We start from the raw sequence: 24,930 nt of genomic DNA on the forward strand, positions 1-24,930 counted from the left end.
CTTTCTTCACCCTGCAATAAACAGGCTCCATCTACCTGTGATGAAGTTGAACAACAGAATCAAACATTAATTGAATCACCTTGGCTGAGCTACATTTAGCTTGCTGCGCTCTTCGTTTAGCTGTCAGGTGTAAACAGTGGTAGGAAAACAGTTCCGTAACAAGGTTTGCAGAGGTCTTTTTAGAGTAACTGGGCCACAACACAGGTGACATTTAGGTCTGTAACATAGACCAGAAGGCAAAAAAATATATATAGGTATCTGGATGAATTTACAGCACTACAGGCCAAAGGGAAAACATGGAAGCTGGAATGTTGCAGCAAACCAATCCTTCAAGCATCCATACATCTGCAGATAATTCTGCTAAATGATAGCAGCAATTTTAAAACTAACTCTGAGATGTAACTTTCCTTTATGATTAAAAATATATATATAAAAACTGTAACAGTTGCAGTGTTTTTTTCCCCCCGGGTGGGGCTTGTTTTCAGCTTGGTGTTGTCAAAGGTTCCTTGACGACTTTAAAATCTTCAAATTTTCCATGACTGATAAATCAAACAGAAAATGAGCGATCAGTAGATTCCAGTATCAGGTTCATTAAGTGGAAAGCACTATGCCGGATTAGTTTTTTTCCTTGCTGTGGTGCTAGATTTTGAGATGAATTCCTCACCATCTTAACATGTTCGGTTAACTCCAACAGTCCACGATCTGCTGTTTTTATCCAGAACTATAAAATGATGTACTGCATTGCCTTTTATCAGGACCGTGAAACTTAAATGGATATTTAAAAGCAGAATATTAAAAACTCTTCCAGAAACCAGGTGAGAATAATTGTCTCATCTAATAAAATTCAAACTGAGCTTTTCTTCCTCAGTGACTGAGCAGTTTGAGTCGAGCCAGCCAGCCGCCGAGCAGCGACGTGGACTGTTTGTTTACACCCTTAGTGGGAGAGACAGCGGCAGAAGTGGAGGCAGAAGCCTTTTTGGACCCCACTTCCTGGTAAGGTATGGTGGCTGTGTTGTGCAGGTTGGCGTTAATGTAGCACTGGCTGCCCCTGATATGGTCGACGCCACGTACAGATGGGTGACCTCGGTACGGCAGAGGGAAACACGGCTCCTCCTCCGTGATAGTGCTAATGCCCTCATTACTCCGATACATGTGCAGGACGTCCTTACCTGTTAGAAGACAACAGGTTAATTATTTAATTATTCGGCTTGTTTCATTTTAGCTGCGAGACCTTTAAATGACGGCTTTCATGTTCCTAATTACGACAACCTTGTACCGAAGAAGAAAGGAGGTAGTCCTACATACTGGATTTACATGTGAGTGAAAAGACATAATAAGCAAGTCCTCCTCCCTAAACGAGCTTCTATCCTTCCATCCTCCCTGTTGAATCGTACAAAACAGCTAAAAGTAACAGTTGACTTGTTAAGTTGCAGGTCAAAGCAAGTAAGCAAGTCTTTTTAAAGAAACAGTTGAGATAAATCTGGACATAACTGACGTTTCATGTTTCAATTGTTCATTTAAAAGAAAAGTAATAATGCAAACAAAGCAAAAAAAAAAAGAAAAAAAAAAAAGAATATTTTTAGAAATAAATTCGACGCTGAACTTCTAAGGATGACTCCACTTTAAACCTCACAGGTTCATGCAGCAGTGTGTAAACTTCGCTCTTTTGTCGGCCTCGTGTTTGCCGTCAGTGGAAAACAGTCCACTTCTTCACGTGTCTTTATTTAACCGTTCATTAACTGCCTGTTATCTTGGACAAACTGCCAACATGCACCGTGCTCGTCAAGGTGAAGTGCTCTAACGCTCAGACTGAGCAGAGTATGAAATGAGTCGCGCAGATGCAGTGGCAGCTTTCGGGGTTAATGATTAACCAGGTAAAAATTCAAAGCACGCAGCCCATCCCTGCTACAGTCTGTCCTTGCCTTTTAATGAGTTGGACAGATGGCTATTACTGATAACTGTCAGATTACTGGCGCTCACTGCGTCTGGTCCAGCTGGACAGGTGGGACTTACCTTTCCTTCCCTGAGTACTGGGCCTGGAGAGCCGGTCAGACACGCCTGAAAATGCCTCCACAGGCATGGAGATGGGTCTGGGTTTACCTGCGAAGAGTCCAGAAAGAGCAAAACATCAGCTCCATCTCAGAGACACTACTCCTCTACTTCCACCTCAGGCTGACACTTAGCCAGATATTAGAGCACAAACCAATATGGCCCATAAACAGCTAGCTGCAGTCAGTCTAACAGAAATGTTTTTGGGGTTTTTTCTTCTTGGGAGAATCAGGCTGTTTTCTAAATCAATGATTCATCTTTAAATCCCCAAAGAACCACTCCTGGCTTAAGGTGTCCTTGATTACTATGACCCAGTAAAGCTTCAAAATATAATACAATGCATTCAGGTTGCTTTGTGGTGACTCCAGAGACAAAGGTGGCACTATATCCCAGTGTTTCCAACCAAAACCAGAACAAAACGGCTCCAAACTCAGCAGGGAGGAATTACTGTTCATGAAATCAAGCCTTAAAGTCAACAGAAGCTCTCTGAGGATACACAGTCTTATTAGTAGAAACGCTTTGTTTGGTTTGATGGGGCTAGATTGGTCCAGACACATGACATCATCTGATCTGCTATTCTCTCACATGAAATCACAGGGACTGAACTACAGAACTGTCAGGTTAACCTCATGTGTGGACATTATATTTTAGTCTAGTCTCTTATATTGCCACTGTTCTATCGAAATGTAAAATGATTGTCCTCTTATGTGGATCTCATTTTCTCAGAAACAAAAATCAGGTAAAAAAAAAACAAAAAACAAAAAAACTTTTTAGGGAATTCTTTGTTTTTACGTTCGTCAGGTCCCAATCAGCCCAAATAGCAAAGACAAATTAAAAACGCATGCCATGAAAGAGTTTGGGTCTCAGGAGGTTAAAGGATTGTGAGGTTAAAGTGAGCCTCTGACAAAAGTTCAGGGCTGCTGTGCATGTGTGAGAACAGTCTATGCATCAAGCAAAAAAAACCAAAAACAACAACTAAAAAAAAACAGTTGATTGTGGTTTTATGTGCTTTCATTTCCTGTGGTACTGTAAGTGTTGTATAACTCATCATAACCCACATGTTTTTCCCCTCATTGTGGTGCTCTTATTTTGTCTTTGTGCTGTGATGACTGGCTGCTGGCTGTCGCTTCATATTTTGACCCTTGGGCATGGAATCACTCAGCCTATAAACTTAGTCTGGATATAAAACACTGGGACAGGACTAAACTTTTTCCTTCTTATTCAAAGTATAGTTTGAGCTTTGTTTTCATTGTTAGACTAAGCTCTAGAGCAGTGGTGGGCAACTCAAGGCCTTGAGGGCTGGTGTCCTGCAGGTTTTAGATGTGTCCTTGATCCAACATAGCTTATTCAAATGGCTAAATTACCTCTACAACATGTCTCGTAGTTCTCTGGAGGCCTGGTAATTAACTAATCATTTGATTCAGGTGTGTTTACCCAGGGTGAGATCTAAAAGGGCAGGGATAGCTCAGTAGGTAGAGTGGTGGCCCCATGATCGGAAGGTCGGGGGTTCGACTCCACTGAACGGCTACCCTGAGGTACCCCTGAGCAAGGTACCGTCCCCACACACTGCTCCCCGGGCGCTGCACTGCTTCACTGGGTGAATGGGTTAAATGCAGAGGAACTATTTCCCTATGGGGACTAACACATACACATTATACAAAACCTGCAGGACACCGGCCCTCGAGGCCTGGAGTTGCCCACACCTGCTCTAGAGTAAGGTTAAGAGCCTTTGTGTCCTTACAGCGTGAGGAGGAGCGCTGCCTGAGGCGAACTGGGATAGGATGACTGGATTCAGGTGGAGGGACGACAGACGTCCGGTTTTCCTCTGCTACAGTGTAGCGCCGCTGCCGCACGTCTGCATCCAGATGCGAGTTTGGAGACTTGGGACGCATTTTCACACCTGCAAATACGCTTGTGTTCCCATCTCTGCCACAAGGAGCAGGAAACTCAGCATTACAGGCATAAAAAAGAAAATAAATAAAGATGATTCTGAAATACTGAAGCTTGAGTGAGGTACTTACAGCGGGACATATGGCGCTTCTGGGGGAGGAGGGATATACAAATCCAAGATGGTCGTCTTCCCTCTCTTTCCAGGAGCATCTGAGGTTTCTGACTCTCGTGATTTATAGAGACTTGGCGCTCCCTGAGAGGTCTAATAAAGAAAAAAGACAAATTTAAGCCCTTTAATAAAGGAAACAAAAGAATCACATGTAACTAACACGTTTGGTTTGTCTCTTCTAATCTGTGTTTTTGGTTGCTTCTGTGTCTCAGCACACAACAGACGATGACTTTGTGAACTGCGTTTATCGTCAAACAAAAGCGAAAGTCGTTCCAGCTCAGAGGAGGCTTTTCTGTTTCCTTCCTCACTTTCATGTTCTCACAAACACAGGAACTTCATTCAGCTCGTTTTCTGTTTCACCTGCACTTTGAAAAACACGTTTAAAGGACGTTTCAATGCAGCCACTTTTAACCATGCCAGACTTAATCCAGTCTGGCGATACTGTGAATGCTCCCAATTGTGAAAAATCCAACGAAAGACCAAAACAAGCAGAAACTGAGTGGTTTCATTACCACTTTTACACCCATTTACACACACATACACTTCCCTTAAAAGGGCTCATTTCATCGTTAAGTTCATTTCATTGATTGTACTATTTGTATTTCCTTCTGATATCTGTACCTGAGCTGAGGTGATGCAAAAATTTCCCCGTTGTGGGATCAATAAAGTCTTATCTTTATCTTGTCTTATCTTATTCAGTCAACCTCAGGATTGCTGCAGTATACCTGATGTTTACGAAGCAAATGTGATGAATCAGTTTTGAAATATGTAAAGACCCAGTAAGATGCTTCAATATAACTGCCAACATTTAAATGCCTAGGAGTGTTTAAATAAGGAGCAAGACATTTTTCTAAAGCCCTTTGATCAAACAAAAAACAGCATCATAAACACAAAGTGTTTATGATGCTGTTTAACCCTAGAACTCATGTACAGCTAAAACTAGCAAAAGTTTACTTTTTTCCTTATTTAAACAGCAGATTTATTAATTCAGTGTTTAAAGTCATTAAGACACAAAGAAAAAAATAAAACAGACAAAGTTGTTTCATAAACAAGCAAACAGCTGACGTCCTGCTGCAGTTTCTCACTTTCTTGCATAAAACACGGACGTTTAAAACACAGCAATGCAGTTTTTGGGACAACTTGTTTGTCATGTCAACTCAGTTTATGACCTTAATTCCCCAACACTGACAGATGAGTTCACCTGGGTGGGTGTGGCTCCAGTGGTGGAGCTCTTGTCTCACGAAATAAGAATAAGAGGTTCCATTAGTGACCCCGGTCTTTGCTACTTGATTCAGTCATCTGTTTTTAACACCAAGCTGACTGAGCTAACTTATTATTACTCATTCTAATAGTTTCAGGCTTGTCATTGTTCCCACTTCACAAAACAAAAGATAAACAAATGTAAGTGCAGGTGGCGTAACCTTTGAAGTGAATGGTGGGAGTGACGATGAGATAAGAGATCTCAGATCCGTTTTGAAAGACTGAGATTAGAGCCTGAGCTCATCAGCTGAGCTACCCAGCGCCTTTCTGGATTCCTATCTCCCCTAAACACACACATCCTGGACCCCTGTCAGCACAAAACCCCTGAAGGTGGTTTGGTGAATGCAGGATTGTCACATTGTGAACTAAAGTGTGAGTCAGCCACCGCAGATCTGACATCAACGCAGAGTTTTTCCTATCTTCCTTTTTTTCAGGAAAAGGGAAGAAGGGCTCCATTGTTTCACCCGCTCATCTCAGAGGAGCTGTAGACTGAGCGGCTGCTGCGTTTTCTGCTCGAATCAAAACCTCAAAGCTACGACAAAGACTGAAAACCACCACGTGCAGCTTGATTTTCTTACCGACACAGTCTGCTTCACTTTCATGCAGTGACGTCTGTCACAACACTACAGCTGCTGCAGGTTCAGGACCTGCGTCAACTACGCCTCACCTGGAAATTCTGCAGAAAGAATCCATTATCCTTCCACATTTACCGTTATTAACCAGAACTTTGTACACTCGTGCTTTTTCTTTCTTTCTTTTTTCCCCCCACAGGAAAAACTTTGACTTCTCTAAAATCGAAAATACAATCACTCCCAAATGTCCAGTTTGAACCAGGAAAAAGAACCTCTCCTCACTTCTTTTTCAGGGCCAGTAGATGAATCTGAAGGCCAAAGTGTCAATAAAGTTATGTAGAGCTATTTCAAACTATGTTTCTTAATGCCATTGTTTGTATTGACAACATATAAAGATGTAAGAAATGATATGGTGATTCTAAATATCACGTTATGTTGAGCTCTTCTTCAAGGTCAAATGTTCAGAAAATGTTGTATCTTTAAGATTTGCCCTTTACAAGCTCATTGTTTAATTTTAGAGGTTTACAAGAACATGTTTGCATGTTTTAATATCAGAAGAACAAAAAAAAAAAATCTTAACAAGGACGACTTCTTTGTTTTACAGTGAAGAGAAGTGTGTTAACAAGTAAAGGCTGGATTATAATCAGTCAGTTTTATTGGGTGAATTTGTGTCACTGTTTCAATCCTGACGACAAAAACAGGAAAGTGAATCATAAAAGCTTCATTGTGAATTTTGATGTTTTAAAATTCTGTTGTGCATCAGGAAAGCAAGAGAGAAGCAAACAGGTTTGAGTACGTGTTACGCCAAACACTGATTTATCTGTGGATGGGGAAATAAAACCTTCAGTTTCTCAGTGACTGAGTTCACAAAAATGTTTGTGTGTAAGAAAAAACACAGGTAATGTAGCGAATTTGAGATTTCAGGATATACAGACTACCTGCTCAATTCTGCTGCGAAGTTTTTCACTGATGAAAATTCTCTTTTCGTCCATACAAGCACACAAATAAACGCTCCTGAGACGGGGGCTGTTAGGACTGTTAATCTGCATTTCAGATTCATTTTGGGAAGTCCGAATACTGAGCTCATGTTACAGCGAAAAAGAGAAGCGAGAATACATTAGAAAACAAAAAGACTCCAGATCATGTTCAAGCGTTGCATTTTACACAGAACTTTAGGCCTGAATTCCTCATTTTTATTGTGCAGTCATCATGTTTTTGGTTTCATCAAATTATGTGGAACTTGTGGATAAAAAAGGTAGAAAAACTGCAACACAAGTACTTGTCCATTTCTACTCCAGCTTGGGATTTCCCACATCATTTGACCTCTCCACGACAGGAGAACAATCTGCCACCACAGAGGGCCTCCATCAGGAAGGATGAAAAGGAGGAGACAGTCCCTGGTGTTAGTCGTTTATTTTGCTGAGAAGCACTTCAGCACAATACAAGCGGCGGCTCACCTGCACAAGCGGCGGCCTCCAGCGCAGGTTTTTCAGTGGAGCCGGTGCGAAGCTGGCAGATGGTCCAGAGGGCCTCTTCTTCAGCATCAAGACAACACCTCCAGACTCCGCCCTCAACTTCCCCACCAGGTGCTTTAGCTGCCAGCCCACCTGGACCAACCAGAGCAAAAGTCAGAGAATTGCAGCCTCTAGAGAGCGCTAGCATGAGGAAAGACCTTAAACTTCACGACCCTGAACGTCAGCGTTTAATGAAGCATTTCACGTACTGTGAGCTGTGAACTGTTATGAAACCTGCGGAAACGGATCCAACTCTTATACTTGGCCTTGGTTTAGTACTGTCTGAAACAAGCTGTTTATTGGCTTACAGTCAGTTTCATGTAATTCACATCACATTTACACTTACATGATAATAAATATTTTATTAAGATCAATGCATTTGCATGATTGTAAAATCTATAAATCTCACTAATAATTATTTGGAGTATGTACATTTAATAAATATTGTGATATCTTCATTAGTGAAAAACATGTTAAAGCCAACTTCCTTCTGATTGGCTGCTCCTGCTAAAAATAAGCATATCTGAACTGTAGGTGGGTGGAGCTTGTGTTTTCTTCGCCTATCTGAAATGGTTCAGAGCAGTCTGAAGTCTGACCTTTTATTTCACAAGGCCACGTTTAACATTAGTGTTCACTGTTGTAGCACTAAATATATGACAGAAAGGAAAAAGTCCTGCATACTGAAAAGTCGCAACACTTCAGTTTATACATAAGACAAAATAAAGAAGATACAACTTGTCGCTTGAAAAAAAAAAAAAAAAAAAAAAAGAGACAGCTGGACTTTGTGAAGTTTGTGAACATGTTTCACGTGTCATCCAGGAAGATTGTTATACAACTAATACCTGAGAATCCTCAGGTACTTGACACTACAGTCAAGTGTTGAAGCTACGTCCTGCCTCGCAGACGTGTGTGGGATCTCTCCATCTAAGAAAATGACTAAGGCCATTTCCCAAAATGATGAGAAACTTGTGGCTATTCGACTCACCACTGTCTGTTTGTTGACCTGAATGACTTCATCTCCAGCGTGAATCCTCTGGGTTTTATCTGCCGGAGACTGAACAGCACACAAAGAGAAGCGCAGAGTTTAACAGACTAACATTTCATTGACTGCATGTTTCCATGATCTCTGGTAGTGATGAAGACTTTCAGGAGAGATTTTTTAAGTCTATAAATGGCACATGAGCGGCGAAGAAGACCCAGAGGCTCACTCACGTTCTCTGTTGTTCCCGTGATGACGTGAAGCCCGTCGTAGGTGGATTTGATGTAAATCCCCTGAAAGATAAAACAGAACTTAAACATGGATCTTCTGCATAAATACACCTCCCACAGTTCCTCTGTAATTCCTCGCTGCAGCGGTGGCGATGGGGTTTTCCTTTCTGGACCTACATCTGTTTCTGTTTTTGATTCAACGCTGGTTGTGGTTCATGGCGTAGCACTAAAATACCTGTTAATGATTCTGAGGGGAAGTGGGGTCATATTGTGGGTTTTTCTTTTTACAGCAGTCAGTACTTATCGGACAGCGGCGTCCCGCTGACATAGCCCAACAGGGAAATGATCATTTCTGTCCCATTTGTGTATTTTATTTTTTTATTCTATGCCCTTTAAAAGAAAATCCTCACCAGTCCCTCCCCAGGCTTGACATTGGTGATGTGAACCTCCTCCAAACAGGACATTTCCCTTTTTGCGGGGTCAGAAGTCGCTTGGACAGTTTTCTCACAGATGCTGTTGAGCGCTCGGGACTGAAAAACAAGAAAATATATACAAATAGGTTCAGCTTGTCCAATGGATGGATACATGCAAGTGTTCACCCAGTTATCAGGCAACAATTGTATTACAGTGTGTTATTACACTGCTCACTCTTCTGTCCCATACTGTAACCCCAAAAATTATTTCAAAAGATATAAGAGTCTGATTCAGATTTTATACACTTTTATAAAACTGGAAGCCTTTTTGAAACCACAGGTGTCACCCACCTGGTAGTTATTAAAAAATGCCAGGGAAAACATTGTTATTTTGTATAATTAGCGGTTTATAATTATGCATATACGTGGTTTACATTGATTTTGTAAAGGTGTCATTCATTATGTAGGTGCGTATCTATGTAGGTTTGCGATTTATACACCTGGGCCTTTCCATCCTCAAAATGGGCCCGAGGTGGTGACTATGCACCTGACTGGTTTGTGTAAATATGAGTTAAAGTCTGTGTTGCCTTATTTAACACTAGTTTTTCATATTGCTGTTGTTGGTTAAACCCTACCCTGCTGTAGAACAAACATGCACATGTAAGAATAAATGTGCTGGTTTGGATTTCACAGTTGAAAGACTTGACAATAATTATCTTGTTTCCATGATCTAATCGAGAAAATTATTGGTTACCATTTTTTAAGTGGCATTTCTGATCCTTGAACTGCAAATACTGTTTTGACCATATGCAACAATGTCTAATTATATAAATAATAAAATAATACATTTCTGACTGCTAACCTTCTGGAATCAAACTCTACACACCAGCTTGTACACTGCTTGAGTTTCACGGTTACATTTTAAACGACATCAACTGCATATTTGATTTTATGACTTGTCTTGTGGTTACATTTTAGTGTTTTATAGCTTGTGTAATATCGTTGGACTGAAAACGAAACCAGGTACTTTTTGTCGTGCGTTTTCTCTCGAATAAAGAATAAAACATGATTCAAGACAGAAAGCCATTGGCAGCATGGTGGTCTTAGCTTACATCTCTCATGATGACTATAAAGTGCTCTAAATTTAGTCTGAAATGCTGAATCGCCTCCTGCACCAAATCTGCCTGATCCAAACCTCTGACCTTTCAGTGGAAAAGGGAAAGAAAACAACAGATGCAACAGGAGTTGGAAAAGCATCAAATAAAAGCTCCAAATACGGACGTGGGGACGGTGCTTGGTTTTGTTGTACGGGAGAAGAGCTTGATGCCTCTGCAGAACGAGAACAGCCTCATATTATCATCACAAATGACCAGACACCCAGGCCTGGAGCGCAGCACCGAGCCCGAGCTCATGGGAAGCAGAGAGCTGACCAGGAAAACACAAACCAGCAGGAAATTACAAGTAAACCAGGAAAACATGCTCCTCTGGGGATATAGCTGGTCAGCTTCCTGCTGTTTGTTTTTTTCCAAATATGGTGACTTTATTGCTCCCCTTACAAAGACAAAGTAAATTTGCTTCATAGATATTTATCCCATAAAGTACTGGAAATATTACTAAAAAAATAATGCAAAACCAATGTTATACTTCAGCAGTTTTTAGGACTAAATCTTTAGTTCATGAAAGACACTTTTATTCACATTATACTCGCCCATCTGTCTCCATGAGGATTAAAACAGTGTGTACATTAAACATCAGGTCCATTTCCAGCCACGTTCTGTTTACTGTAAGCTGAAGCTTTTCTGTCCACTTGTCACTATAAGCCAAGTTTGCCCAAGTTAACGTCTTATAGATGTGACGAGTACAGAAAAAGTAGACTCAAAGCGCTTTTCCTGTGTAAGAAAACTCTGATTACTTACATATCAAATATCCTCTGACCACATGAATTTAAACAACGTGCATGTGTAAAATGAACATCCACTGCTGTAACAGTACAGCAGTGCTACTGTATAAAAAGAGGTCACATGACAAACTGGCTATGAGAAGGAAAGTGACTGAACTTCATCCAAGTGTGAATCCTGAAACAACAGGAAGTCTTATCTAAGACAGGAAGTGGATGTGCCTGAGCCACACACACACACACACACACACACACACACACACACACACACACACACACACACACACACACACACACACACACACCTATGTTCGAACAGAGGAAAGAAAAGCAAAAGCAGCACTCACCACTTCCAGAATCTTTTCCTCCATCTCATAAACTGTGCAGTCCTGGAATTACAGACATAAACACAGAGACTAAGAGATCTCACAAACATCTGTCCAACATCTGCTTTATTATCATCACTGTGAGAGAAAACAAAAAACAAAAAAATATCAGAGAAACAAGGCAGCCCCTGCCTTTGGTTTTTTTAATTGTATGCTTTTATTTTGAAGTGGCGTATGACACAAAAACAACTGATAAGAGTTGGGAAATTACCCATGCTGGTAAGGAAAACAGAGTCACATGATTAAACTATGTGACCCAATTTAGTATTGCTTCAAAAGCAAATACTGTTCACACTAAATTGAATTAGGTGTCAGGATGGACGAGAAGTTCATGAACACAGATCTGAAGTCTGGATGTCCTTGGTAATATTTCACGTTAGAAGACTGAATTTGTAAAACCTGATATCAAACAAAATCTCCATACAATGTCATTCAGTGATGGCAATCAATCAATGCTTCACCTCCTCTTCTTTAACTCCTATTCTTACTGTTTTCTGATCAATTTTCTAATATTGTAATTTTTTAATCATTTGCTAAATAAGACTTTTTCCACACAACATTCTGGTGCCAAACAACTACAGCTGTGTTTTGTATGGGGTCTCGCCTTGACAGTCATACCTTTACAGTTAGTTATGGAAGAGAATTAAAAGTCATGACGACAGTAAATTTATTTTTATGTTGTTCTGTATTTGGAAAGAACTTTCAGGCTAATATCGTGTTACTGTACAGCAGACAGAATATTTTCATCTTGATGGTTAAAGAAGTTTTTTGTTTCAGAAAACAGATGCAGTGGAGCATTTTCACATCTGGGGAAAAGGAGAACTTGCTCATATCAAATTTGGCAGGTTTTCCATTCAGAAGCCAGAACTGTGAGTGTGGCAAACAAACACGGGAAAGGAGAAAGGGAATCAGCGGCAAAACAAATATTTGAGAAATGACAGCCTACAGGAGAGTGAAACCAGGAGGCAGGGACGGTGAACGCCTCCCAGAGACACCGAGAGGATTCCTGCTGCGGTCGGAGAAATAACAGTTCCCCGTAAACACGCTGACAGGATGATTGCATGACAGCGCAGCAGGGCGACGCCTCAGAAGGCTCTGCAGACACATGCAGGGAGGTGGCACGCTGCAGAAAACTTCCAAGTGCACATCCGCTTCTGAATACTTCAATAAATGAAGAGAAATCCAGCTTATTGCAAAATGTGAAGCTCTGAAACAAACTTTTGCCGTCCCTAAAGGAAATTATAAAGTTCTAAACTAATGAAACGTCTGGCTGATTTGCAGCTGAAGTATTCTGCCGTTGCATAAAACATGTCTGTACGCCTCAGCTGCATTAATATGCATCATGTTTGAACTTCTCACACAATTAGTTCCCTCATATTTTGTCGTGTGACAGCACGACTGCCTCAGGTAGACTCTGCAACGATGTAAAGGGTTACATACAATTCATCATTGATTCATGACTTTATGCTTGGTTGCACAAGACTTTGTATAGAATAGATCCTTAAGCTGTGGATTTAGCATTAACAGAGCTGAGAAAACCTGATTTTTTTCACTTTTCTTTATGGGATAACTGATAGCTGAGAAGGAGATGTGAAACAAACTGTTCTGTGACGCTAATTCCCCTCCTCATGGTAACTGTACAGTGAGGGAATTTTTTAAAAAGTCTCTTAATAGTTTATGCTTGTGTATAATTAGGGGCCTGTCACTTTAAATGACGGGTGAAAAGCACGTGAGTGGTTGTAGCCAGTCTCCGTTTGTTAGGCTTTACCTCAGCTAAACTTCCCAACTATGTTTTTGCTGTCAGTGCTTTTAGAGCATTTTAATGCAACTTTCTGACAAATATTATTCCTCTGTGTGGTAAAGACATTGAAATTAAGAGAAATTCGCAGGTTTTATAATCAAGCCAGCTAGCATTAGCTGATAACTTAGCTCCACTACCTCAACCAAATGGTCACTTCTGGCTCCAGTAAAGTGGACTACCAAAATATGAAAACTGAGGCTTCAAAATGTGTTCAAAAGCTGACATCAGGGGTATGTCCATCTTTTAAATACAGTCTATAGCTTAAGGAGCGTAAAACTGCTTAGATGACATGTTCTTTGGGCAGCAGCATTTTAGGATGGTGCATGAATATACGTCTTCACAGAATTGGGATGCTTCTTAATTATAAATGTAAAACTTTTAAAATGTATTCAGGACACGTACTTGACATTTCCCACTCTCCATGAACTGGTTTTGTTGAAGTTCCACATCTTGTGCTTTCATTTACATTTTAGTAATAATCTCAAAGTTTCTAAAGTATGAAACATGTAAGGATCTCAGCTATCGGAAGGAGATATGCCATCAAAATGACTGTGCTCATGTATACAGTAGTTATCTGGAGCTTCTTCATGATCATCACCACCAACAACAACAGATCCAGAAAATAAACATTTTAGTTCATGACCTCCTTCCTCTCTGATGTGTCTTTATGACAAGCTGCTGCACACAGAAAACATCAGAGATCTGTTTCTCTTTTAAGGTCTCATGTGGAGATTGTATTTCCAAGAGTGGATCTGTTAATCACTCAGGAAAGCACAGAAACACTGAAGAAAACACAGAGCGGCGTCTGAGCGTCACTGACCTTCTGGACGGTGGAGGTGAGCTCCAAACACAGCTGGATGATCTTGCCTTTGGTTGAGGTGAAGTCATTGGCACTCGACAGAGGAGTCCTAGCAAGAAGAGAGAAACTAAAATTATAGAATCATGTCAGTGCTGGCAGACAACAGGGCTGTGTTTTAAAACGGATTCAAAATACGAGCAGGGCCACAGACTATTCGGTCTCTTTATACACTACCTCTGATCTTTTACTGCTTCACACTGATCGGCCATGAACAGCCAATGGTAAGCAAGTGAAAAACAGTGAAAAAAAACAGCATGCAATGCTGAACACTTTAAAACACATTTTAAAAAAAGGACAGAACATCAAAGAAATTAATGAAAATTTGACTTTCTGTAAGTTTTCATTAACTTCAGATCATAATAGCTGTTCCAACCCAAACATATCGAGTATGAAAATTTTTTGGATGAGATAACTGGATGGAGACTGAATAAAAAGTGGCCCCAGGTGTTTCTGGGTGAGCGAGCTGACACACTTCAGATGTCAGGTGCATTATGGGGCATCCATGTTTGTTTCCAGCTGCTGCAGCCAAGCTGGAATGTGTTTCAAGCTGATACAAGCTGCAAAAAAGCTGAAGCAGTCAAAGCGGCGATGCAGTAAACTGGAGCAGCGCTGCGAGGAAACACGATACTAAAATAATCAGAACGGAGGGGAGAGTACAACCGCTATCTTAGAAGGAACAAAGTTGTGCACTGAGCTGCACGTTATGAGTGAACTTCTGACTGACACGTTAATAAAAACAAATGCCATGTTAGTGAAAGTGTTGTGTGAGCAATTATGCAAGTACAGTTAAATTTACAAATTCAAAAGAAAGCCTGGATGAAAACATCAACTGTGACATCATGGTATCCAGTTTTATTTTTATGCTTTTTACGAGATCGCGGTTGTTTTAATGAGCAAATAATGTTTCGTTTTTAATACCAGGATACTCTGAATGCCGTCGTGGTTACCTGTCCAGCCAGGCCAGCAGATTCTTGGCGGTGCCGATCAGTTCGACCACGGCGGTGAGGAATTCATTGGTGGGCTGATTGGAATTTTTGCTGTGGTAGGCGGGGTTCTTCCTGCGCTGCGTCACGGCGCTGCTCAGGTTGTGGTGCGCTGTTCTCATCTTCCCCACCAAAGTCTTCAGGTTGTCCGACTCCACGCCATAGTTCTGTTAAAGAAAGATGAAAGATTCAGTGAAACAAACCTGCTTCTTACTCAATTATTAAACATAAAGACTACACTTCCCATCAGCACTGTCACTATTTCCTGGCTCACTAACCTTAGCACAAGTATGCTGCCACAGGAAACTCTGAAAGAGGCACTGCGGAAACGTTACACTGCACGAAGCTGCAGTTTGAGTAGTCCACATTGTATTTTGCACCTCAAAGTACTTTTTGTTTGAGAACACACAACAATGTTCAGGAATGATTGGAGGGAATTTAGAGATTCCCACGACCCTTGACCACAAACACACCCTGTCTCCCTAATGAAAACACACACACACAAAAACCCCACACACATTCCTGCAAACCAGTCGCCATAGCGATTATGCGACTTAAAAAAAAAAAAAAAAAAAAAAATTCCCCACCACATCAACGTCAAACTAAATGACTCATCAATGCCACGTGTTTAATTAATCAGTTTAATGAATCTGATACCTTTTTGTTTATTTTCATGAATAAGTGCAGATGTGTTACGTTTATGTGTTATTACATCTGCAGGTCTGAACACGACCTTTGATTCGCTTTGCCGCCTGCAGCGATTCAGATGTTTGAGGCCTCATGCAAACAAAACATCTGGAGCCAAATCGACGTTCCACCTTGACTGAACGCAGAAAACACATCCTTCATAACACAACATGACACCTGACCTCATGTTTCAGGCAGAACTTTCAAATCGTGTTAGAAAGGATGTGATCCCTAGGTGTCAATCAGAAAAGAGCTCAGGATGATGCTGGGCTGTGATGGAGTGAAACAAGGAGCATAACTATCAGAAGGTTTTTAGGAGGTTCAAGTATTTTAAAACTTTCAGAAAATGACGGCACTGAAGTGAAAGATCTCTAGAAGTATTACAGATCAAACAAAATTTATAAGGTCTTCAAAAACAGAGAAAGTACCCAATCTGCACATTTGAACAAACTGAACCAACAAATTTTCATCATCTCACATAAATAGAAGCTTCTCTGGTAGCAGATTAATTGTGTCAGCTCCACTCTTTTCATATGGAGAGGCAAAACTGCCAAAAATCATAAAGAAGAGAGAGAACAACTATCTCACACAATCTGCACACAAAATCATTTATAAAATGCAACATTAACCAGAAATCTTGCCAACATCTGGATAAATTAATATGCCAAACACATCGAAATCTATAGAAAATGTTTACTGTAACTGTCAGTATAAAACAATGCTCGTTTCCTCTTTTCTTCCACATTATTATCCCCAGAGCATCATCTCTGTAATTTCTTTTTACGTCTGTTGTGGAACAGAGACAGCTGCCTCCAGTCAATCAGGAGACCTGAGCTGAAACAAAAACATCTTTTTCCCTCAACAGCGGTGAACCCAACTGCAGGCCTCCCTGATCATTGAGTGCATCATGATTGTTTCACAAAATCTGGGTCATTAAGAGCCTGTGGCTGCCTAATGTCACTCCAATTATCAGAATAAGTCTGTGGTATGTACTGAGGGTTAAAGTCGGGAGAGAAAAGGCCTCTCTTGTTCTGTTAAATGAGCCTCAGTTGAAAACTGATCATGTGACAAGACGCTGGAACAAAACTCTTCCTCTACATGCTGAAAACTGTTTGAATGTGTGTGTGTGTGTCAGGGGAAGGGTGGGGGGGGGGGGGGGGTCTCTGACAGGTGGGAGGGTCACATCTGTTTCCTGCTCCACCCCAAAATGCAGCAAACTCTGCCTCATGCTGCAAAAAATATCCACAACACATCATTTGACCTTGCTTGAATGCTGCAGGAAAACGCTCCCTGAAACTTTGGAGCTGTGTGTGCTCTGATCGCAGCATTGATTGGTTAGTTTCAGTGTGATGTCATAACTGTATTTTTCCAGAGGTAAGTGAAAGCATTTCAGGAAATGACACGTCGCTTGTGCCCGTCACATGGCTGAGGGAGGATGTGGGATACAGACTAAAGCTCTGAAATACGCTACTGTCAGGTTGTTCAGCCTTGCCTGGGGTCAGGAATCTAATAAAGATCAGCTAATTGCAAACACAAATACAGTATGAGGAGGGGTCTGACTAGCACTCTTTAAGTTGCCTTTCCTTATGACATTCCTAAAGACTGAATCATATGACAGACAAAGCCGTTATGAACCAGAAGCAAATAAATTGTCATTTATTTGGGCAAATCCCCCACTGACTGTACTAACGATTCCACTGATTCAGTAAAGGACTAAATGTTACAATCCCGGACAATGCATTGCTTTTAATGTACAAAATCTTGAGGGATGGCTTGAGGGATCAGATATATATCGGATGACGATATAAAAACATCTATTGTTTCATTTTATACTATCGTTTGTTTCGTGGTGTCGCAAAATAAACTGTTTACGGCAATATTTTTTCACCGTTTTGATGGTCACTGTAGTGGCTATATTAATTTCATAAATTTTTCTCTTTCTCCTATATTTTATATAACCACACTACGGACGGACAAGCGCCTGTTTTTTTATGCGTTGTGGTTAGGAACAACGACGGTAACGCCATCACATGTCCGCTTGTTTATGTTCCACATAAAGCTTTCTTTTTTTTTCTTTTTTTTTTCCGCCTGTCCCATTTGGTTCTTTAGCCATCAGAATTGTTGTCTGAAGACCAACAAGGATACCCAATGGATTTACTTTGCCAAATGGATCATCGTGGCATTGCCGTATTGGTCCATTTGGTCGATCTTTGTTTTTATTATTTATTATATTTTATTTTCAGATGTTACAGACGGGACAGACATGAGTGAGAGATAGGAAAGGGAGAAAGAAAGAGGAAGGAAAGGAAAAACAGAAGGGGAGAGGGACAGTGAGAAAGGGGGGGAGAAAAAATAAAAAAATCTCCTGGATCACCTGTTGAGAGAAGAATAGAAAACAAGCAAAAAAAGACAAAAAAAACAAAAAACAAAGCAACATACTAAACACAACACCATCGCATTAATCTAGCTAAGTGTAAACAGCAGTAAATACTAAATATTCAATGTTGTTGTGCAGCACGCAGGACAGATGTGCTTCGAAGTAGCAGCCAAGAAAGGTGTAATTTGGGTCTACGAGCAGTGAACACCCGTGTGCATACCTGTGTGGATCAGCGCGCTTGTATTCCAAAGGTTTCTCCATGTAACGATCTGCTAGGGAGTGTGGGGGAGCCACAGCCCCGTCCTCCAGGGTGTGAAGCAGGTATGGAGGAGATCAAAACTCCAGACATCCAGAGGCCCCCAGAACACAAGAAACCATGGAAGACCAACAGAGGGGCAGCCGCGCCACTGTTCCAGTAAGAGCTGAGGAGAGTCCCAGATGAGGGCTCACTCAGCAGCCGCGGAGCAGAAGCCAGGGGGAGTTGCAGTGACGCGCCCGTGAGCTCCGCCGGCCGCCAGCTGTGCCTGAGTGACCGAGCCCCAGGCCGAGAGGCCGGGGGCACCCCACCCCCGAAGGGGCCCGAGCGAGCCCCAGGCTCCAGGCCCCGATAAGCGGCCGCCAAGGAGTGAGCCGGTGTGTACCTGGACGCCCACCCCCAGACACAAAGAACCACCAACGCACCGATGTCTGAGGGCGTCCACATAAAGCTTTCACAATAAAGCTCAAGATCCAGTTGAGACTTTTCTAAATAAACTAAATCACGTGAAAGAGCAGATTATTTACGGATGAGAAGTAAAAAAGAGCCATCAGGTGCTAAAAAATAAACCTTAGACTCAAACGTTAGAACAGGCTTTTCCCTGCAGCACGCCGTGTAATAAATACTCAAAGAAAACGGCGGCCGTTACAACTTATGTCTAAAAATGTATAGTTTCATGCATCGGTTAAAACACTCGACTCCAGCTACATGACGCGCAGCTGGAAACACTTCCCGCAAGTCGAGCTGCCCGAGATTCACAGAATTTACAGAAAATGTTGCATTTTTGTGATTTATATCGTTATCGGATGATAGAATTCTTATATCGGGATATGAGATTTTGGTCATATCGCACAGCCCCAGCTGTTATGAGGAAAAGCCATATATATAAAAATATATATAAAAAAAGACTTTTCCCTGAAATGTTGGGAGTTTTAGGAATCTTCTCTTCAGCCAATGAAGTATTCTGTGTTTTAATGCTTTTCACATTTAAACAAACTTTGAAAAGTTCAGTTACAGATGTCTGCGTGTAAATGTCATATTATCAGATAGCAGTCAGACAATCTGAACAACTATACTGGAGAAAAGTTGATATGGTGGACACAGTAATTTGTAGTTAGTGCGGTTGATAAGTGTCTGTTGTGGTCACTTGTTCTTTTATCGTCACCATTTGTTGGCGGGTACAGCAGAGTGTCAGTCTCCATTTAAAAAAAGCCACTGAATCCTATTCAGGCCAGTCACAACATTAAACCTCAGCACAGCCTGTAAATCCCCCTTTTCACCACCACACAGACGTTAGAGCCCATAAACAGCTGACTGAGGGGCTCTGTGTGTGCTTCAAAACTTTAAACGGGTCACACCAAAGTCTGCAGCCACTACACAGCTATTATGAAGCCTCAATGTTAGTTTTTCAGGGTCAGGTGATTCGCACATCCAGTCTGCCTTTTGCAAACCAACCTACCTGCTAGTTAACTCCACCTTTGTGTCTGGATATGGTTAACCAGCCTAAGCTGGAGTGACTTTCAGGATAATTTAATTTCAACATCACTACTACCCTTTCTGTTTTCCTTCCAATATTAACTCTATGATAGATGAAGTTTCCTCTTATGACGTTCTCCATGCTGAGTCACCGGATCATTTACTCTTCTGTCGTCTCTTTGTTTCAATGTCCACGTGTCATCGGCTTAAGTCACTGGTTATTTCATTCATTACTGATTTTCATGCATAACTGACGTGCTTTTAAACAAAGATTTCTGCTCCCGTTTGACACCTTCTGGGCATTAAAAACATATCACACAGCTCTGTGTTTCACAGCGAAACAATTTTTTTAGAAATCATATAAATGTTTGCCGTTGATTTGTTTGAGTGAAAACAGGAATACTGAACTTTTTAGCCACGACCGACTAAACCAAAACTCAGTTCCACTAAAGGGCACAACAGGAGAATCACAACACAAACTACTGCTCAACTTTCATTCATTTGTGGCATTAAACCTAAAAAACCAAAGATAAACTCTGTAGTTTCCTAGAAAATCCCTCTCTTGCTCAGTTTTCAGACTTTCTGAGAAAAACTGTCCAAATATATCAGACGCAGTAGGATTCTGATCACAGCACTGGTCTTATGATTGTTATGATGAACACTGAGCTGTTTTAATGCCCCCTCAGGCAGCGTGTAATGTGCATGGTGGTAGCTGTGGTGCTGTTTTTAAATGCAACTGAAACATTTATTTAAAAGAAACAAATCTTTGCTCTAGAAACTTTTACACAAGGTTTACAGCACTGCCATCAGTGATGGACAGAAAAGGATCATCTTCTGCTCTGCTGCTGAACTTATAAGTATCAGCCAATGAGTCTAAGCAAAGATTCCCAAACCTCCCTCCTTCCTGGACTCTCCAGACTTTCCAAGGCATTTCCAGTCCTGAGCCTCCCCTGGAGTGGACTCCCTGGACAAGCCAGAAAAACATGACAAGTGGCCAAAAATGGGTGGAAGCTCAAATTGAGATATCCCCTTTACTAACTGCTAACTCAGTTAACTCCAGTGCATGCATTCGCCTACAACATTTTTATGGTTTGTAACACAAGCCAGGTGTTTGTGTGGTCCAGACACCATCTCAGCAGAGTCTCACACGGAGAGAAGCTTTGGCAGTTTCTCATCAGCATCATTAGAAATTGTTTGATTGAACAAGAATTGGAGGTCAACACTGCTAAAGACATATCTCAAAGGACTTGAAACTGGTATATTTAACATGCTGACTCATGAGTGATGACAGCGGACACTGAAATCCACAGTTATATAGTAGAGGAACATTTCTAAACAGGAACGTTATCAGAAGTAAAAAGAGAATGTGGGATTTTCTGATTTCTAACTGACCAGAGCGCAGAGCAGATCCAACGCCTCCAGGATCAGCTCCTGGTGTCCAACCCTCGCCACGCCCAGAGACAGCAGCTCCTGGTGGGACATCCTGAGCAGCTTCTCCCCATCCACCTGCAGCTGTTGGAAGGATGGGATGTACTGCTGCAAGCTGTCATCCAGACCTGAGAGAGACAACGACAATGAAGCACATTTAATGTTCACAGAACAGGTTATTGATGAAATTCACCATTTTAATTCAGCAAAACTCAGGTTTGAAATTTATTTGAGTAAACTGACAAATTCATCAGGGATGCAACACAATTAGTGTTTTATAACAGAAGTGCTTTTGATCGCTCACATTTCTAGGTTGTATATCATGGATCACCAATCAGCCTGGAGTTCTTAAGGCACACACATGCAAGTAAACCAGAGCATGACTTCAGCATCTGAGTTTCAGTGAAAGTCATCTCTCAATGATCCATTCAGGTCTTACAGCAAACAGCTGCTGAGTCAACATCGCCTTATTGACTCAATCAGTCACTGTGACAGCCAACAGCCTGGCAGCGTCCTGCCAGCTCACCAAACCACACCTTTTCTTAAATCCATCACCTCCGTCAACCAACCAACAAGCAAACTATTTTCGTCACCTAATAACAGACCAAGAAACACATTCCTGTATAAAGGAATACGTTTCTTTCAATAACTTACTGTCTGTTTGTTAGTCCTAGACTTTGTTTCAAGTATAATGTTTTTCTGATTTTATTTATCTAACTTTACCTGAGTAGCTAAAAATAGCTAGGACAATTTTAATTAGCCCCATTTAGTTTTTTAAAATCTCAGTCTCTCTGTTACAGTCGCCTCATTTTGTTGTTTCTTACAATCTCAACACTTCCTGTATATTTCAAATTGAAAGTCCTATAGCACTTGTAACTGTACAGAAACCCTTCACATCTTAATGAGGCTTTTATTGTGAAACATTTGCAGGAACAACACTCAAACTAATTTGATTTGAAGAAATACATTTGACAATTTAAGCAGTAGTTATTAATGCATGACTTACTCTATCACAACAGAGAATATGCGAGAAGAGAGCTTTACTGTGAAAGGAGGGAACAGGATGAGACCTTTTCCCCCCCACATGTGTAGAACAAATTGAATTTCTGGCATGAATCAATCCTTGACAGCCAACTCAACCACACGCGTGCATGTGAACATCGTCGGGGAGCTCACGTGTATTGAACTCGTAGCACTAATCCTCTGTACCATCATCACAAATCTACGGCTACTGTCACTTAAAATGCCAGAAATACTCAAATCATCAATCCATAAAGTGTTGGTTCATTTAACATTTAATAGCTCTGCCAGTAGTGGTTAATGCGCAGGTTTGCATGCTTAATGACATCTTTCTCTGGTGGCCCGGTATGGTCATACTGGGCACCCCACTTTCAGCCCCGTGACCTCATGAGACCTCAAGGGAGATGGCGCCCGTTTCAGCGGCGCCACTTTGCACCCAACATTCACCTCTGACCTCTGTGAACGAGTTCAAAGAGTTCTCTTAGCTGGATCAATAAAATGAGCAATCACGCACCAGTTACTGTCTGACACACATGAGCACAGAAAATGTTCGCTGCAGGGTTTTTGGATGTGTTTGGTTGGGAAGAATATGAAAAACTCAAAAAAATATATTAAGCATACGTGCACACATTGTACGCTAAAGAGAAGAACTGTCTACAGCAATTTAACAGTTCAACAGCCTCTACAACTCTCCGTTCTGCCAGCGTGAAATCCTCCATCTCAAAGTTCACTCCACAGCATTGTTTTTGTTCAAAACATTTCAACAAGTTCTTTTTCTTGATTTAAGTTCAGACTTGAATCCTGCATCATACTAAAAATAAATGTTAGAGTTTTAGCACACAAGCTTTCAACAAATGGCAGATGATGATGATGTTATGCAGAAGCCGAGCAGGAACTGGCCAACAAAATGTCTGGGAGGGTGAGAAGAAAACAACTGCCCCAGCATGTGGTCATTAAAGAAGCTGCGACTCCTGTTTGTGTTCGGGACGACAGATGGCCCACGCTTTCTCTCTGACAGCAGGGAGGAACATTCCTCTTAACTAACTGCTGACGGGACACCTCCGAGTTCAGCAGCCTCTGACACAGAGTTGCACCGAGAATACAAAGCGTGTTTGTTTGCTTACTGATAGTACAACGGTAAGATTCGATTAATTTTGGTCTTTATTATAAAAGGCCAGAATAAAGACTCACAGGATTTCAGCAAAGTTTGAGGGGGTGAAATTGTCTGGGAAGCACTCCAAATCAGGCCCCAGCAGGAGGATACGGGTCGTCTGCTCATCCCCCAACAGGGTAAAATTTAGACCATCTGGGATGGGCAACACTTCAGGACATTCTCAGAGGGCCAGACTTTAAACAACGGATTTAAACATGCATTGTCTTTTGATCCCCTTCCTATCATTTTGAAAGTTAAGCACTTAGTACTGAGCTTTCCTCATAGAGTGATCTGGTCACCACTCTCATCCTGCAGAATGACAGACTCCAACTCCAGCTTCTTGGACTGCACCCAGCAGTCCTGCATCTGATTTGAAGATCTGCTTCCAGAACCTGCTGCAGGTGGAGAGCTGAATGAGTCCCAAACAGCAGCTTCAGATTGTGGATGGGATGAGAAAGTCACTGAAAGACAGTGATACTGATACTGCTTCTTTATTGTCACAAAATATATTTAGTTTAATTTGAGGTGGTAATTAGCAATGGATCAGTTCATGATAAACAAGAACAAGTTTGAGATCCCTCCATTAAAGCATGTAAATTAAACTTTAATTAAAAATTCTCCATTCATCAAACTAAAAGAAAACGAGATACTACTGTGAAAGCCTTGAACTCCTATATCTTCACACATTCATTTTGGTTTCTGCTCCAGTTCAGTTGCTCCTGAAAGTTTCTCAATACACCCAAATTGAAACTGTGACCATACTCCCAAACCTTCCTCAGGTAAATATCCACAATTCCTGCTCCTTCTAGGTTGTAGCGCATCTCCACACTTCAAACTAAACTCCCTCTGCTGTTGGTCAGAGCTGGACAGCAGTTTGCAGTCAGCAGGAATGTGTTGGTGACAGCCTGGATCACATTACTGTCACCCGAGGAGGCCGATAATCTCTCAGCTGCACAGCAGGGTCGGCTAAACGTCACACGGGAGCCAAATCGCCTGCTAATGAAAGCATGATAACAAAAGACTGAGTCTCCCTGAAAAGCAGAGACAACTACCATCATAACATAAGCAAACAGGAGTTTCTGCTAAGCTTCTACACTTGATTCTTCCTGTGATGCAGAAACATCCTGCTCAGATGGGAAACGTTCGATAGATTCAGGTCTGAAAACCAATGGCTTAGACAGTTTGCTCAAATTATGGGAGATTAACAAGTTAAATAAAGTAGATAAAAGAATAAAAACTCAAGTCCAACATTCAGGTCTGGATCCAATGTTCCAGCAATACATAAAACCTCATTAATTTCTGTAGCTGCTGAGTCATTTTTATCATTCCTCATCTCGATGATTGCTCTGTCGGGTTTGGCGCTCGGCCCAAACTCTCGGAAAGCCGTTTCAAACCTCTGACAGGCGCCGAGGATCGAGCTGGATTACCACACTGTAACACTGCTGAGAGCCTTGTGTTGGCGGTTTAGTTGTTTGGTTTGTGAGATGCTTCTCAAGCAGCACGAATAATTAAACACAGCAGATGGTATCTG

At 41.4% G+C, this 24,930-nt stretch overlaps 1 protein-coding gene across 1 annotated transcript in view; it reads right to left on the minus strand.

Moving 5' to 3' along the window:
• Positions 1-731: 731 nt before the first annotated feature.
• The window catches only part of cnksr3 (cnksr family member 3), a 41,666-nt gene continuing 17,467 nt past the window's right edge, over positions 732-24,930 (minus strand). Inside the window, exons 2-13 of the mRNA XM_026194824.2 lie at positions 21,191-21,354; positions 14,967-15,169; positions 13,981-14,068; positions 11,321-11,362; positions 9,074-9,193; positions 8,667-8,726; positions 8,440-8,508; positions 7,398-7,547; positions 4,071-4,201; positions 3,791-3,975; positions 2,014-2,100; positions 732-1,169 (exon numbers count right to left, since the gene is read on the minus strand). Coding sequence (XP_026050609.2) covers positions 865-1,169; positions 2,014-2,100; positions 3,791-3,975; positions 4,071-4,201; positions 7,398-7,547; positions 8,440-8,508; positions 8,667-8,726; positions 9,074-9,193; positions 11,321-11,362; positions 13,981-14,068; positions 14,967-15,169; positions 21,191-21,354 — 1,604 coding nt within the window. The 3' untranslated portion in view covers positions 732-864. The remainder of the gene's footprint in view (positions 1,170-2,013; positions 2,101-3,790; positions 3,976-4,070; positions 4,202-7,397; positions 7,548-8,439; positions 8,509-8,666; positions 8,727-9,073; positions 9,194-11,320; positions 11,363-13,980; positions 14,069-14,966; positions 15,170-21,190; positions 21,355-24,930) is intronic.

The sequence above is a fragment of the Astatotilapia calliptera genome, chromosome 15 (genome assembly GCF_964374335.1).
Source record: "Astatotilapia calliptera chromosome 15, fAstCal68.1, whole genome shotgun sequence".
Classification (NCBI taxonomy): domain Eukaryota; kingdom Metazoa; phylum Chordata; class Actinopteri; order Cichliformes; family Cichlidae; genus Astatotilapia; species Astatotilapia calliptera.